Below are 13,788 nucleotides of genomic sequence, written 5' to 3' on the forward strand. Positions count from 1 at the left end.
TCTATCAGTTAAGCATCTGACTCTTGATTTTGGCTCAGGTCATGATCTCAGGGTTGTGAGATCAAGCCCCGCGTGAGGCTCCACACTCAGCACGGAGTCTCCTTATGGCTCTCCTTCTGCTCCTCCCCTGCTCATGCTCTTTCTCTCTCTCTCAAAGAAATAAAATCTTTAAAAGAAAAAAAAGTACCTCCTCAGAGGTGGTGAGACAAAATGCGTTAATGTACACACCGTGCACTTTGGGGCGCAAAGGGCCCCACCACCGTCACCGTCAGCATCTCTCTCTGTCCTGTGTGTTCACGTGCTTCTCCTTCCACCCTGGACAACCCCAGTGTCCCCTCCCCTGGACCTTCTGAATCCTGCCCCTGTTGTGAGACCAAGCATCTGTCCCCCTTCCTCCCTGAAGCCTTCTTTCACTCCACCCTGCACAAGTGGATGCTTCTTTCTCTCTGTTCCATCGCATTTTGCAAATTCCTCTGTTTTAGCCTGTTTCCAATTACGTGTTGATTGTGTCCTAGCCTGGGAACTTCCAGACAGTAAGGGCTTTGCCTCCACCATTGCTGTGTCTCTGGTACCTGGCCTGTTCTGGGTCCCTACTGCATGTGTCACAGGCGAGCGGGTCACCAGCAAAGCAGTCCCTGGGTCCTGTTACAGTCACCTAGTCCTATTTTATTCCCACCACACAGTTACCCTAAGAGTGATTTGAAATTGGGTTATTCCTCTAAGTCCCATGATTTGACGTGCAGATAGTTAGGTTTAGGCGTTCTAGTGATTTCCCAAAGGGGCACATTTGCCCAGGAGTCTGTGTATTTTGTGCTGGTGCTGGAAGCCGTCCACAGATCTCAAAGCTAAGTGCCATCCAGTGACGTTACCACTTCTCTACTCCAGCAAATCAGTTTCATGGAAACCTTTTTCTGACGATTATCAATGTATTGTATATTCATGGTAAAGATTTAGAAGATACTGGGTGGTATAAATAAGAAAGCCACAGTTACTCATCATGCCCGTGCCACACCGTTAGGAGACTGCCCCCGCTGACGCCCGGACCCTGTCCTTCCATGCGGCTTCTGTCTGTACGTCGTTGGCCTGTCTGTATGTAGTCGGTCTGTCTGTCTGTACGTAGTTGGTCTGTATGCCCACGTACAGACACACACAGAGATGGTATTACAGGACGCTTGCCATTTTGTAAACTTTCTCCCAGCGTCGTATACTGTGACCACAAACACGTGAGTGCTCTCAGTGGCCGCATATGCTGTTCCAGCATGTGGGGGACGCCCCATAATTGATTTAAGTGGGCTCTTAGTGTACATTTGTGGGGTTTCTACTTTTTCAGCAATGCAAACAGTGCTAACGTGACTTCTGTATGTAATTACTGGTCATTTTTTACCTTCTCATTGAGGATAAATTTCTCTAAGTGGAATTGTTAAATCCCAAAGGTCGTGCATTTTTTTTTAACGCTTTCTTTGTGTATTTGTTGTCACGTTGTCCTCCGAGTTCTTTGTCCAAGTGTCCACATTCCCACTTCCCGTGGATGTTATTCTTTTTCATTTTTTGTCAAGCATATAAGCAAAAGTGTTCTGATTTTTTAAAAGGATTTATTTATTTAAGAAAGAGAGCGAGAGAGTGTTCACCAGTGGGGGCGGGGTAGAGGGAGAGAATCTGCAGGCAGACTCCCTGCTGAGCGGGGAGCCCCGGTGTGAGGCTTGATCTCACGACGCATGAGATCATGACCTGAGCTGAAACCAAGAGTCAGACAGTTAACTGACTAAGCCACCCAGGCACCTCAAAGTGTTCTGATATTTGAATTTTAGTTTCTTCACTTCTTGCTTAGGTAAATTCTCCCCCAACTCCCACTCCCTGCACCCTTCCGTTTCTTGGTCGTTTGTCTTCTTTTGGAGGAAGTTACTAGTTTCCATCCTTTGTTACCTCTCTATTTGCCATGTTAATCTTCCTTCTTAATTTATATATATTCCCTACACACTAAAAGTATTAATCATTGGGTGCCTAGGTGGCTCAGTCAGTTAATCCTCTGCCTTTGGATCAGCTCATGATCTCGGGGTCCTGGGACTGGGTCTCGCATCTAGCTCCCTGCTCAGAGAGGAGCCTGCTTCTCCTTCTGCCTGCTGCTCCCGGCGCTTGTGCTCTCTGTCTTGCTCTCTAATAAATAAATGAAATCTTAAAAAAAGATTAATTATTTATCATGTGCTCCATAGTTATAACTTTTTAAAATTAGTTTCAGGTATACAAGATAATGATTTCATACCTATATATTGTGAAGTGATCACCACAATAAGTCTAGTTAACATCTGTCAACACACAGTTCCAATTTTCTTTTACCCTGTGATGAGAACGTTTATGATCTACACTCAGCAGCTTTCAAATACACAATACGGTATTAACTATAATCACCGTGCTGTGTGGTCCAACTCTTTTTAAGACAGCGATGTTTAAAACAAACAAGCAGAGCAACTTGAATTTATTTATTTTATTTGTTCATGACTGTGAAACAGAAAGAGAGGGATAAGAGAGGGATGTGGTGATCGTTTATCCTCTCAAGGACAAACATGGGGTCTGGGGTACCTCTGTGCCACCACTCACTATGTCCCTGTCCCTCCAGGTGTCATGAGGGTAGGAGGTCCTCCAGGCAGAGCAGAGGTCCTCAGCTTCCTCCTGAGGGAGGACAGATCCATGTTCCCCATGCCCTTCCCAGATAAAGGTCATCATGTCACGTTTATCTTCCCTCTGTCACAAAGTTTGTATACATTAAAATATGTGTTTTGAGAGTTAATATTGTTTAATGAGATTTTTAAACTGTCCTTCCTAAGAGATGTATGTCTTGAAATGTTAGGTTGTTTTTTTTTTTCTCATAAAAAGGAGAATTTCTTAAAGGATTTCATTATTCTTGCAGATTTTCTTATAGTATCTAAAAGCTTTGAAGATTCACAACAACTCAGATTACACTGCAGTTTTAATCTTTTGCTGAATTTGACTAACATTTGTATTTTACTTCTGTGAAAACATGTATATTCATGGCTCCGTAATTCAAGACAGATTTTTTAAAAAATCTCCCCATGACATCCCCACTGTCTCTAAATACCCTTTCTCTCCCTCAGATGTTAGCTAAATGATAGTTTTCTGGATTTCTAGTAAATATTCTGCTGGTTGCCAGATTACGTCAGTGCAAGGCCATCTGGTACCACCTTTTTCCAGCTGTAAACACTCCAATAATAAGTACGAAGCACGGTGATCCCAGGGTCCTGGGATCGAGCCCCGCATCAGGCTCTCTGCTCCTCAGGGAGCCTGCTTCCTTCTCTCTCTCTGCCTGCCTCTCTGCCTACTTCTGATCTCTCTCTGTCAAATAAATAAAATCTTAAAAAAAAAAAAAATAAGTACGAAGCACGGTCACAATCACTAGACAGCCGGGATCGAGAATGGCATGTAAATCCACTGAGTTTGAGTTGTGAGATCCCTGATTTTTTTTTCCCATCCTATATTTTTGTATTTTCCTGCTGGTTTTGTGCCTGTTAACATAAGTCTCACGTGGATGTGGGCTCCAGAAGTGGGGGCGGAAGTCCTTCATTCTGATTTAGTGGCACAAAGTTGAGCTGAGAATATAATTCTCTCCTGATTCTGTTCAGGTGTTGGCCAACTGCCAAGCGCCCACACTTGTCAAGGAGCCTTTTCCTGTCAAGACTAATTTGACCTTCTAATTTTGGAATTTATTTGTTGAGCTTTGTTATACCTCACTAAGGAAGGGATTTTACAAATGATTTTCTTGATGAGAGACAGTCTGGTATTCTCCACGCTTGCGACTCAATTATTCCATTATAAAATACACTAGTAAAGTACTACCAGTAATGGTACCCACTGAAGATGTTACCTCCAGAAATTAACCTTCTGTAGGCCATTGCAAGTTCCTTTTATCCAGCATCATGAATCAAATCACCACCACCTTCATTGCCAAGCTCCTGTCTCTCACCTCTTTGATAGAACCGACCTCACTGAATTATGATTATTTGACTGTGTCTCTCATTCCACCGTCTTTTCGAGGGTAACATCATAGATCCAGGGTCTCAAAAGCCCATGCCTGGAGGACAGTCAGTCTTAGATAAACTTTTGTTGCAGTGAATACATATTCCTTATGCAGTGCTGATTTTTCATGCTGGAATTTATTCAGTTTCCTTCTTGATGGTCTTTGAACTTTTTAAGGGCAATGAATGGGTCTCATTTACATTTCTTTCCCAATCCCCAGCATTTTATAAACATTTTTACGAGCCCTTAACAAATGTTGAATTGATAGCCAAGATCTGCTTCCTGGTGCGGAACTAAAATATTTTTCCCTCTGCACTTCTGTCTCTTCTCTCTCTCCCAATACCCAGAGGCACAGTCACCCCTGAGAAATGGCGCAGTTGTCTTTATCAGACACAGACATTCTGCAGTCAGTTGTGTAACCCCCCAAAGGCAGAGGTTAAGATAGTAACCCTTTCATCAGTCCCATGCACCAAACATTCCAAACCCTTGGAGCAGAGACCCGCTCCCGTGCGAGGCTGTTCTTGGGACCTTCTGCTTTTTTCCTGGCTTCTCTGTGTTCTGCCACTGTGGCCAATTCTGACGCCCACTGGCAGGTCAAACCCCCGTCCCTTATCCTGAGGAAGGTCTGTGCAAGTGTGGACCACCCCCGCTTCCCTGTCTCCCTATAGGGTGCTCAAGACAGGTTGGGGTTTTTAAGAATTTCGCTGCAAAAAAATTTTTGAATGTACATCCAGTTTAGAAATCACCATATTTCCAAACTACACATGTTGGAACTATGGACCTTAGAGACATGAAGAGCTTGGCTATGTCCCCATCCCTGTTACCCTAAGAATGAGCATCCGAGGTGCTGTGTGTGTTGACTTCTTCCAATCCCCACAAGGGCCAGACTCTGCTGAGCTCCCTTTTTTTTTTTTTTTTTCTTTTAAAGATTTTATTTATTTATTTGACAGATAGAGATCACATAATAGGCAGAGAAAGAGAGAGAGGGGAAGCAGGTTCCCTGCTGAGGTTCCCTGTCCTTGATCCCAGGACCCTGAGATCATGACCTGAGCCGAAGGCAGAGGCTTAACCCACTGAGCCACCCAGGTGCCCCTGAGCTCCCATTCTGTAGGGACTGCCTTCTAGAGCCTTCCTCTCCCCTTGGAGAGAAGTGGCCTGAGGAGAACCCACCAGCACCCGTGCCTCCGTGACTGTTACCACGTAGGAAAGAACGTGATTCTCCCCTCACAGAACGCTCTCGCCCTCCTCGAGTATTTATTCCTGGTTTTTGGAGGTGGCGAGACTCTGTTCTGTTCTGTTCCATTCAGTGGACTCTGATCCGAGCTTTTTATGTTACGTGTGTCAGTAGTGTGTAGAGTGTTAATTATCCATTTTTGCTTTCAATTGCTGCTTATATTATATGCAGATCGTGTTCTCACTCTTTCTGAAAAATCCATTTCCCTCTGAATTTTGCCTTGGGAATGATGTATTAGGTAGAACAGTTATCTGACTCCTATGTTAACTTCTAAGTACTTTAAATAGCGAGAAGTGCCTGTAGGCACCACCGCATCACTTAAATCCCACACACCATGTCAGGGGCACCAAGCAGAATTAAGAGAAAGCTAGAAATGACCAGTTCGACTCGCGTGCCTCATTCTGGCACTTCCAAGTCACAGCCTTTCCAGCCACATCAGAAGTAGAGCAGAATGAAGCCAATTCTGTTTCTTTCTCCTGCTCAGTGACATGGCTGTGTCCTTGACTCTGCCGTTCTCCCCGAGGGGAGGTGGGAAGAAGACAGTCCTACCTTTGGGGACAGAACTTGTGGCTAACCTCAGTCCTACAATCTGATGGGGCCATTTATAGACACTCCCAAACCTCATTTTGTTTCCCGGAGTGGAAAACGAGCTGGGTCTTCTCCATGTTGCAGGGGTGAATAGCCTTTCTCAGTCACTCAGTGCCAACCTGCTGACCGCCACCACCCTTACCCATCTCGACCTCTCAGGGAACGTCCTCCGCGGAGATGACCTCTCGGTAAGTTTTCCTTTCCTCACAGTCATGTTCAAAGACACTGTATTCCATAGACCTGGAATAATTTCCAAACATGGCTTTCCTCTTTTATCAGGAGAGTTTCAGATCATTTTAGTTATGAGCTTAGGATGTGTTTTAGAGAAAAATTCCAGAACCGTCCTTAATTACATGTAGTCTAACACATAGATGTTTTCCTCTGTTAACTTGATATTGCTAAAGTGTGAATTCTTTTTGGAAACACTTTTTCTGAAGGACCTTTTTCCCCACTTCCTTTTAACCATTATTGAACCTCTTATATTTGTCTGATAAGAAAGATTGGAAATGTAAACTGAATGATTTCATCATTAAATAATATTGTTGAGAAGACAGGTGTTTTTGTTTTTGTTTTTGTTTTTTTAATAGTTTACAATGAAAAAGGATATTGGGATAAAGTCCAGTCCTATAGTCCATGAATACAGTAGGGAAAGGGGAGGGTTTGGGAATACATTGGGGCCACTCTTTAAATAAGTTCGAATTTAAAGGCAAAAAGTTTCCCCTATGATGAAATAAGACTTTCATGCAGCTAAATCAGTAATATAAATGTCTGGCAGATTTTATTGGTACAGTGAATTAGGTGTGATCTCACTCTCAGATTTGGGGAGTTGTCCCCTCTGGTCTCTGTGATAGAATTTAGAAGAAATGCTCCCTTGTCGTGTAGGGCCTACAACAAGTGTGCGTCTTCAAAGAACCCTCCTCATGTGTGTTCTGCCTCTTCATGGGGGTGAGAACCATTGTGAAATTTATTCCCATTTCCCTTGTGTTTTACTTTCCCTGTAAGGCAGGGAATATTGCCACAGTTTTTTGTAGAATTTCTTCCCTCTCCCTGACTTGAACCCATTTTAAGCAACGCTGGTTCCCAGTGTGCCGTGATTTTCTTCAGTGCATGGCCGATCCATGTTCATTATCACTTTCCATGATGATTCATAGGTCTGCTTCCTCCCAAGATGAAACCGGAAGTCAGATGGGAGATCACTAAGACGTTACGGTGGCAAACTAGGGAAATGGAGGGATAAAAGAGGAGCCTGAAGATTAAATAATAAGACTCTGCTAATATAGGGACATTAATAGTCACTTAAGGTAGATAGCAAAGCAGCCCATGATTTTTTCAGACGAGTGGGTCTTGCTCCCGCTTGCCACTGGGGAAAGGGAAGTGGAAACTCGGGGCCTGTGGCAGTGGGCTCCCAGCCCTGGACAGGTTCTGGGGGGTTCTGGGAGCCATCCAGCAGGTACAGGGAGAGGCTTACCCGGCCCCTGTCTTCAGGGCCAGGGGCCTAGCTGGACCTGCCTCTTTGGAGAGGTGCTATTGGCCAAGTAGGGTCTTGTCACCAATCAAGGGTGATTAGAGCTCCCCCAGCTGGTGGCCAAGAGGGGACCCACAAGCCCTGCAAAAGCCCAAGAAAGGCAGAGATCCTTAGAGAAGCGAGAGCAAATTATTTTTCTGGATCAGAACTTCTCATAATCCAGTCTGTTGTGTGTGTCTAGTTACTCTAAAGTATTTACAAGCGAATCTTTTGCTTTTCCGATTTGGTAGAGAGGATTTTGCTCAAGCATGATAGAGCTAAGCCACTGCACCGTGAGTCTTTACTAAGGATGAGGACATCTCAGTGTAAGCTCATTAGTTTTTGCAAGGATCTGGTGACATCCAGAGAAGCTAAGGAGAATGTAGCTGTTTTCCTGGGGGCAGGAGCCTGGACTCGGTTTGCTCTCGGTAGACTCTGGCTGTGGCTCCTCGGGGAAAGTAGAGAAGAGCCGAGGACTCTTCCATTTGTTGTATTGATGGTCTTGCTCAGGAATAAGGGGAGAGCTTAGGCACTGTGACCCTTCGAAACCTGACATGTCTGAACTGTGTGTGAAATTAAAACAAAAACAAAAACAAAAAACAACCTAAACTTATAGTGCCATCCGGCCCTTTCTTGTTAGATTTTGGAAGTAACTAAGGGTAGAAAAAAATCGTTGCATTGGATGGAAGAGAGTATAGCCTGAGACCATCTGATGGTTCAAATTCAAATTAGTGGATCTTTGAACACTTTCAAAAGTGATTAGCATTTTGAGAGGGTGAGTGCTATTCAGGTGGTATTTTAATCGTAGCAGTTAAAATTAATTAGCACTGCTCCAAAATTATAAAAATCAAGCTAATCAGGAAAACTAAGTCATGTGTAACAAAAGGGGTTTTGGCAGCCAAGAGTTCATTTGGCCTTTTTTTTTTTTTTTTTAACTCAGCCATAATATTATTTTAAATATTCTTTGGAACTTTGCTCTCAGGGAAGGCCATGGAAGGACATGAAATCCTGCTCGTCCTCTTGGGAAGAGTAGAGAATGGTTATGGGAGGACGTGGGTAACTTCTTTTTAAAATATTAATGCGTGCGTGTGTGTTTCTAGATCCTAATGTGTGTGTGTGTTTTTTTTTTTTTTTAATCTCAAGTACATGTACAGTTTTTTGGCCCAGCCCAATGCCATTGCTCATCTGGATTTATCCAACACGGAATGTTCCCTGGACATGGTAATGTTTTTTGGATACTGGGCTGGGGTGTCAGAGCAGCCACTTATGGGGGATCAAGAGAGGGCTTTCTCCGTCATGAAGTTGTCTCTTAGGCCCCAAAATCCTGGGAGCTGAGAGCGCCTTCTCTCCTTCTCAGGTCTGCGCAGCTCTTCTCCGTGGATGCCTCCAGTATTTAGCCGTGCTCAATCTCTCCAGAGCTGTCTTCTCGCACCGGTATGGGTTTGTACCTGCCACCCTTGTCCTCCAGGAGTGTCTGTTATCGTGATCTGAAAACAGAGCGGTAAAGGATGTGTGTTGTGTGGGCAGGGAGGTGGCCTTAAACCGTAATCTGTGAACACGAGGCCTCGAAAGCGCGAGTTTTTGTTGTACTTTCTCACTGCAGTGTGATGAGATGTTCCTCGCCGTCCCCCCAGCTGCTGTGTGAGCTGACAGCCGCTTGACCCACAGGACGGGCACTCTCTCTTCATACAGGAAAAGCTCTTCTAGAAGGGGCTTCTCAACAACAAACTGGGAAACAAGTATAAACTCCCTTGCAGGGCAAAGAGTATATAGCCCGCCCCAAACTCATGCATATTTTTTTTAAATGAAAAAAAAAATTATTTATTTATTTTAGAGAGAGAGCAAGCATGGAGCCTGGAGGAGGGCTGGAGAGAGAGGGAGAGAGAGAATCTCAAGCAGACTCTGTAGTGAGGATGGAGCCCGATGTGGGCTTGATCCCACGACCCTGAGATCATGACCTGAGCCAAAATCATGAGTCAGCCACTTAGCTGACAGCCACCCAGGTTCCCCCTGGATTCATGAATTTTAATTTGTAGAATTGGAGGGCCAGCCTGAGCACCTCACTTCTGCTTCCTGACTTAGAATTGTTTGCGGTGTAGGGCGTTGGATTAGAAGCAGCGAGTATCCACAAACAGCAGCAACTTAGAATGGAGGGAAAAGAAGGAAGAGTTAACAAGAGTACCTGGGGTTTGTACCTGTGAAATTCTGGGACCATCCAGTGTGTTAATACTGTACGACCCTTAGCATTCAGAATATTGACCGTAGATCACAAACAATATTTTCGTCATTATGTGCTTTTTAATAATAGGGAGGATTGCTGACTGCTTGAAATACCTCCATTTTATATGGTATATTATATTCAAAGGCATAACCCTCACTTGTTTGGAAAATTCGGTTGTTCAGCTGGCTTTATTCTATAGTTGCACCTCGCAAATAAATTATTCTATATTTTAAAGTGCAGTCAGTCCATTACTTCAGTGGTGAAGTAAATCTTTACAGGAGCAAAAATATGCCACAAGCACCTCAGCCGAATAACATGAGAGCCCCCCAGGCGCCTCCTCTGGGATGACTGGCCTCCAGAGCTCTTAAGCTTACAGAGTAGGACTGCACTTATCCAGTGAGAGGTTGTGATTAAATACCCAGCCCGTCACCGAGGCACAGTCCTAGCCAGCCCTTAGTAATTACCTTGAAATTCATGTGTTACCCTGAGCTGTGGACTGTCAGCCAGGCTGTTCATACTTTTGTTTCTATGTGTATCAGTCAGGGTAGGTGAGTTGCTCTGTAGCAACGAATGGTCCTCCCTCCCCACCCCCACCTCCATGGCCTTCTGCAGTGGTGGTCTTGTGACATGTCGCTTGTGGGTGGCCGTACTGCCTTGATTCTAGAAGGCAGATCTCTAGCCACGTAGCAGAGGAAAAGGAGTTATAGCTCATACGAGCTGGTGCAGCTTCCTTCTGGAAGTCACACACGTCACTTCTGTCTGATGGGATGTCCTCTTGGCCAAGAGACTTGCCTGGCCACACTTGCCAGCAGTGGGGGATGAATCGTGGTCCTCCCATGGAAAGGGGCAGTGGGTATTTGAAAACGTTGGTACAGTAGACATCTAGTCAAGTAGTAGGAGAAGTATATTCAGCGAGCATTTTAGCAACATTTATCATCAAAAACGAACAGGAGGGGCACCTGGGTGGCTCAGTGGGTTAAAGCCTCTGCCTTAAGCTCAGGTCATGATCCCAGGGTTCTGGGATCAAGCCCCGTATCGGGCTCTGCTCAGTGGGGAGCCTGCTTCCTCCTCTCGCTCTCTCTCTGCCTGCCTCTCCGCCTACTTGTGATCTCTCTCTCTCTCTCTGTCAAATAAATAAAATCTTAAAAAAAAAAACAAAAAACCGAACAGGAGTACACAAGCTTATGTCGTTCCACTATAGGCACCAGAGTTCATTGGAAACATCTAATATATATTCTCCCAGAATTCTCTTTCCTCTTAAATTTACTTGTCAACCTCGTAGAGATTCTGGTTGCTTAGGTAGTTGTTCTTAGGTAGCCTGAAATTACCTTATTTTAAAATCAACGTTGACAGGTTTTCCTGGACCCTGTATAAGAAATACATGCTTGAGCTAGACCACTAGCCTAGCCTCTGCCCTGAGAGTCTGAATAACTACGATGAACTGAGAGCTTCCTCTCTGCCCAGCTGAGTGCTTGCCGCACGGGGGCTCGCGCAGTCCTGCCGTCACTTCTAGCAGATAGAGCAAAACAAGCCAAGCGTTCACGTTCCAACTCCCGACCCTGGGCTCTTGTTTTCCCAAGACCCTCCTAGTGTGGCATGGACTCTGCCTTCTTTCTGAGATGTACAGTTTCTGCCATAACAAGGGCCCATATTTGCAGTCTGTAGCCATCTCCTTTGGAGTTCTTTTTTTTTTTTTTTTTTTTTAATATTTGGCTGAAATGATTAGATTTGCCCTATGGAGGTAGGAGGTGAGCAGGCGTCATGCCGATCAGACTTTGTGTTGTTCCTGAGTTCAACATTAGGTCATGTCTTGTTACACCTGAGACAGGCTGCGTCTAACAGTTTTGCCCAGCACGTGTAATGATCCTTAGTATTCAGTGCCACCCAGAGGGAAAGCTCATTAAATTGTGGAAATAGGGTGCCTGGGTGGCTCAGTGGGTTGAGCCTCTGCCTTCGGCTCAGGTCATGGTCTCAGGGTCCTGGGGTTGAGTCCCACATTGGGCTCTCTGTTCAGCGGGGAGCCTGCTTCCCTCTTTCTCTGCCTGCCACTCTGCCTACTTGTGATCTCTCTCTCTGTCAAATAAATGAATAAAAATAAAAATAAATTGTAAGAAATAGACATCTTCTTTTACTTCTAGTTTCTTAAAAATTCCAAGAAGAGATCTATGGGTAAAACACAGTTTGAGATCCTTGGCTACAAAGAATGGCGGTAGTTTTAAGGACTTAAATGAAATGTCTTAACTTCTCACATCATTCCTTTGATGGTATTGGATTTATTTAGCTTCCAGACATTTTGTTTCTTTTTACCTTTGAATTTCTCCCGAAAATATAATGGAGTCATGGATTTTTTTCCCCCGGTGTCTGAATAACCAGTGGGTAACTTTGCCAAGCCAGAAGTGGGGTACTAGACCCCAAGTGTAACTGCTGGTATGACTCTCACGTTTTGTTTTTCAGGAAAGGAAAAGAAGTGCCCCCGTCCTTCAAACAGTTTTTCAGTAGCTCCCTGTCTCTGATGCAACTCAACCTTTCAGGCACAAAACTGTCTCCTGAGCCGTTAAAGTGAGTCGTTAATTCATTTTCTCCAGATCTCTTAACATTCAGTTTGTTATTATGAATGTGCTTGAGGGAAGGGGAAGCAGAAGACACATAATCCTAAGACAGGCAAAGCAGATGAAAATGCCTTTCTCACTTCGGGGCACAAAAAGGAGATCACATTCTTTTTGAAGACATTGTGCCCTGTTGATAGTATTGCATTTTCAAGGGGAGAAAAAAAACCTTTCTTTGGTTTGTGATCTTGGCAGTTGTCACTGATCCGTAGACGTTGTCCCCCCAGGTATCACTGCTTTTGCGTTAACCTCTGTTGAGCCTGCTTTAGGTATTTTCATGTGTGTGTTCTAATCAATACTTATTCTCCATATTTCTCCTAAGCATAGTAAACTCTGTGCACAGTGCGTATGCAACGGAATCCGTTTTCAGATGCTTTAGTTCCTGAATTACCTCAGTCAGTAGAGGCTGTCTGTTCCATGTGTTTACTTGGCTGGGTTAGTATCCCTAGCGGGGAAGTTGAGCTCTTTAAGTAAAATAAGATTTGAGGATAATTTGTCGTCCTTGAAATTTCTGTTCACCAGGGCCAGAAATAATCAGAAGGGCTATAGGATCAAATTCCCTTTGAGTCTAAAGAACATATTTTCAGGTAGTTATGAACATGTACAGGTCACACATGTTCAAATACATGCACAGATTTCTCCTTTTCCCAGCTGGCCTGTAAATCAGCGTTTAATTTTTCCCTCGTAATTTGTATGATGTGCTAAAATCAGTGTCTGCTATTCATTTTATTAGCAAATTAATCTTCAACTAATTTGTGACTTGCCTTTTTTCTTTCGAGAGGTGTGAAATTGATTGCAGTATCTCCTCTGGCACCATAAGACCAAAACAATCGGACGTCTTTAAGGACAGTAGATCTAGTCCAGTGCCAAGAGAAAAATCCAGTGGTCATCAGCAGGCCTCCTTCTTAAACATTGACTTAATATATTAGAGGTCTGTAAATGCAACAGCTCCAAACAGTAAAGGTCTCACGATGAGGCTGATTGTGTGGCTATTAAGTAAACTAATGGAATCAGTATTCCAAAGGGGGATCCATAAGAATTTAGTCATATTTACTTCATTCACTCATTCATTCATTCAACTAATATTTAGGAGCATTTACACCATGCCAGACATGAGGGCGCTGGGTAGAAAGCAGATCCGGACTGATCCTTGCCCTCAGTGTACCGCTACGAGATTGCTTATTCAGAAGTTCCTGACAGATACCCGGTACTCCAGTCCTTTCAGTGTTCTCGGTCCTGTGAAATACAGAGTAGCTCTTCACTGGTTAGCATCAGTGATTCTGTAGAATGTTCCACACCACCACAGCACTGGGTTTTACTGTGTACCTTGTAGCATAGAGACCTGCGGATAAAAATTATACCTCAAGAGTTATTTTGTAACTGTTAAATCTTGTGGCCTGTTATTTATGTGAATATTTAATAGTGTCCTGTCAGTAATCTCTTCAGCTCTGTGTTTCACTTAGTAAAAATCTTAACGTGAGGGAAAAGGTTCTGTGGCTGAAGATTCTGTAAGCAAAATTCTGAATTTTTAATAATTAGTTAATTATTAAAAATTATTTAAAAATAATAATTAATTACATTTAATATGAGGCCAGAACTTGAAAAG

The 13,788-nt window shown here is 43.8% G+C and overlaps 1 protein-coding gene across 6 annotated transcripts in view; it reads left to right on the plus strand.

The window, feature by feature from the left end:
• CARMIL1 (capping protein regulator and myosin 1 linker 1) overlaps positions 1 to 13,788 on the plus strand; it is a 315,620-nt gene that overhangs the window by 186,608 nt on the left and 115,224 nt on the right. For all 6 annotated transcript variants that reach the window (XM_047732884.1, XM_047732885.1, XM_047732890.1 and 3 more), the window contains 4 exons: positions 5,936 to 6,039; positions 8,499 to 8,576; positions 8,713 to 8,789; positions 12,031 to 12,135. In XM_047732884.1, coding sequence (XP_047588840.1) covers positions 5,936 to 6,039; positions 8,499 to 8,576; positions 8,713 to 8,789; positions 12,031 to 12,135 — 364 coding nt within the window. The remainder of the gene's footprint in view (positions 1 to 5,935; positions 6,040 to 8,498; positions 8,577 to 8,712; positions 8,790 to 12,030; positions 12,136 to 13,788) is intronic.

Source organism: Lutra lutra, chromosome 6 (assembly GCF_902655055.1).
Source record: "Lutra lutra chromosome 6, mLutLut1.2, whole genome shotgun sequence".
Classification (NCBI taxonomy): Eukaryota; Metazoa; Chordata; class Mammalia; order Carnivora; family Mustelidae; genus Lutra; species Lutra lutra.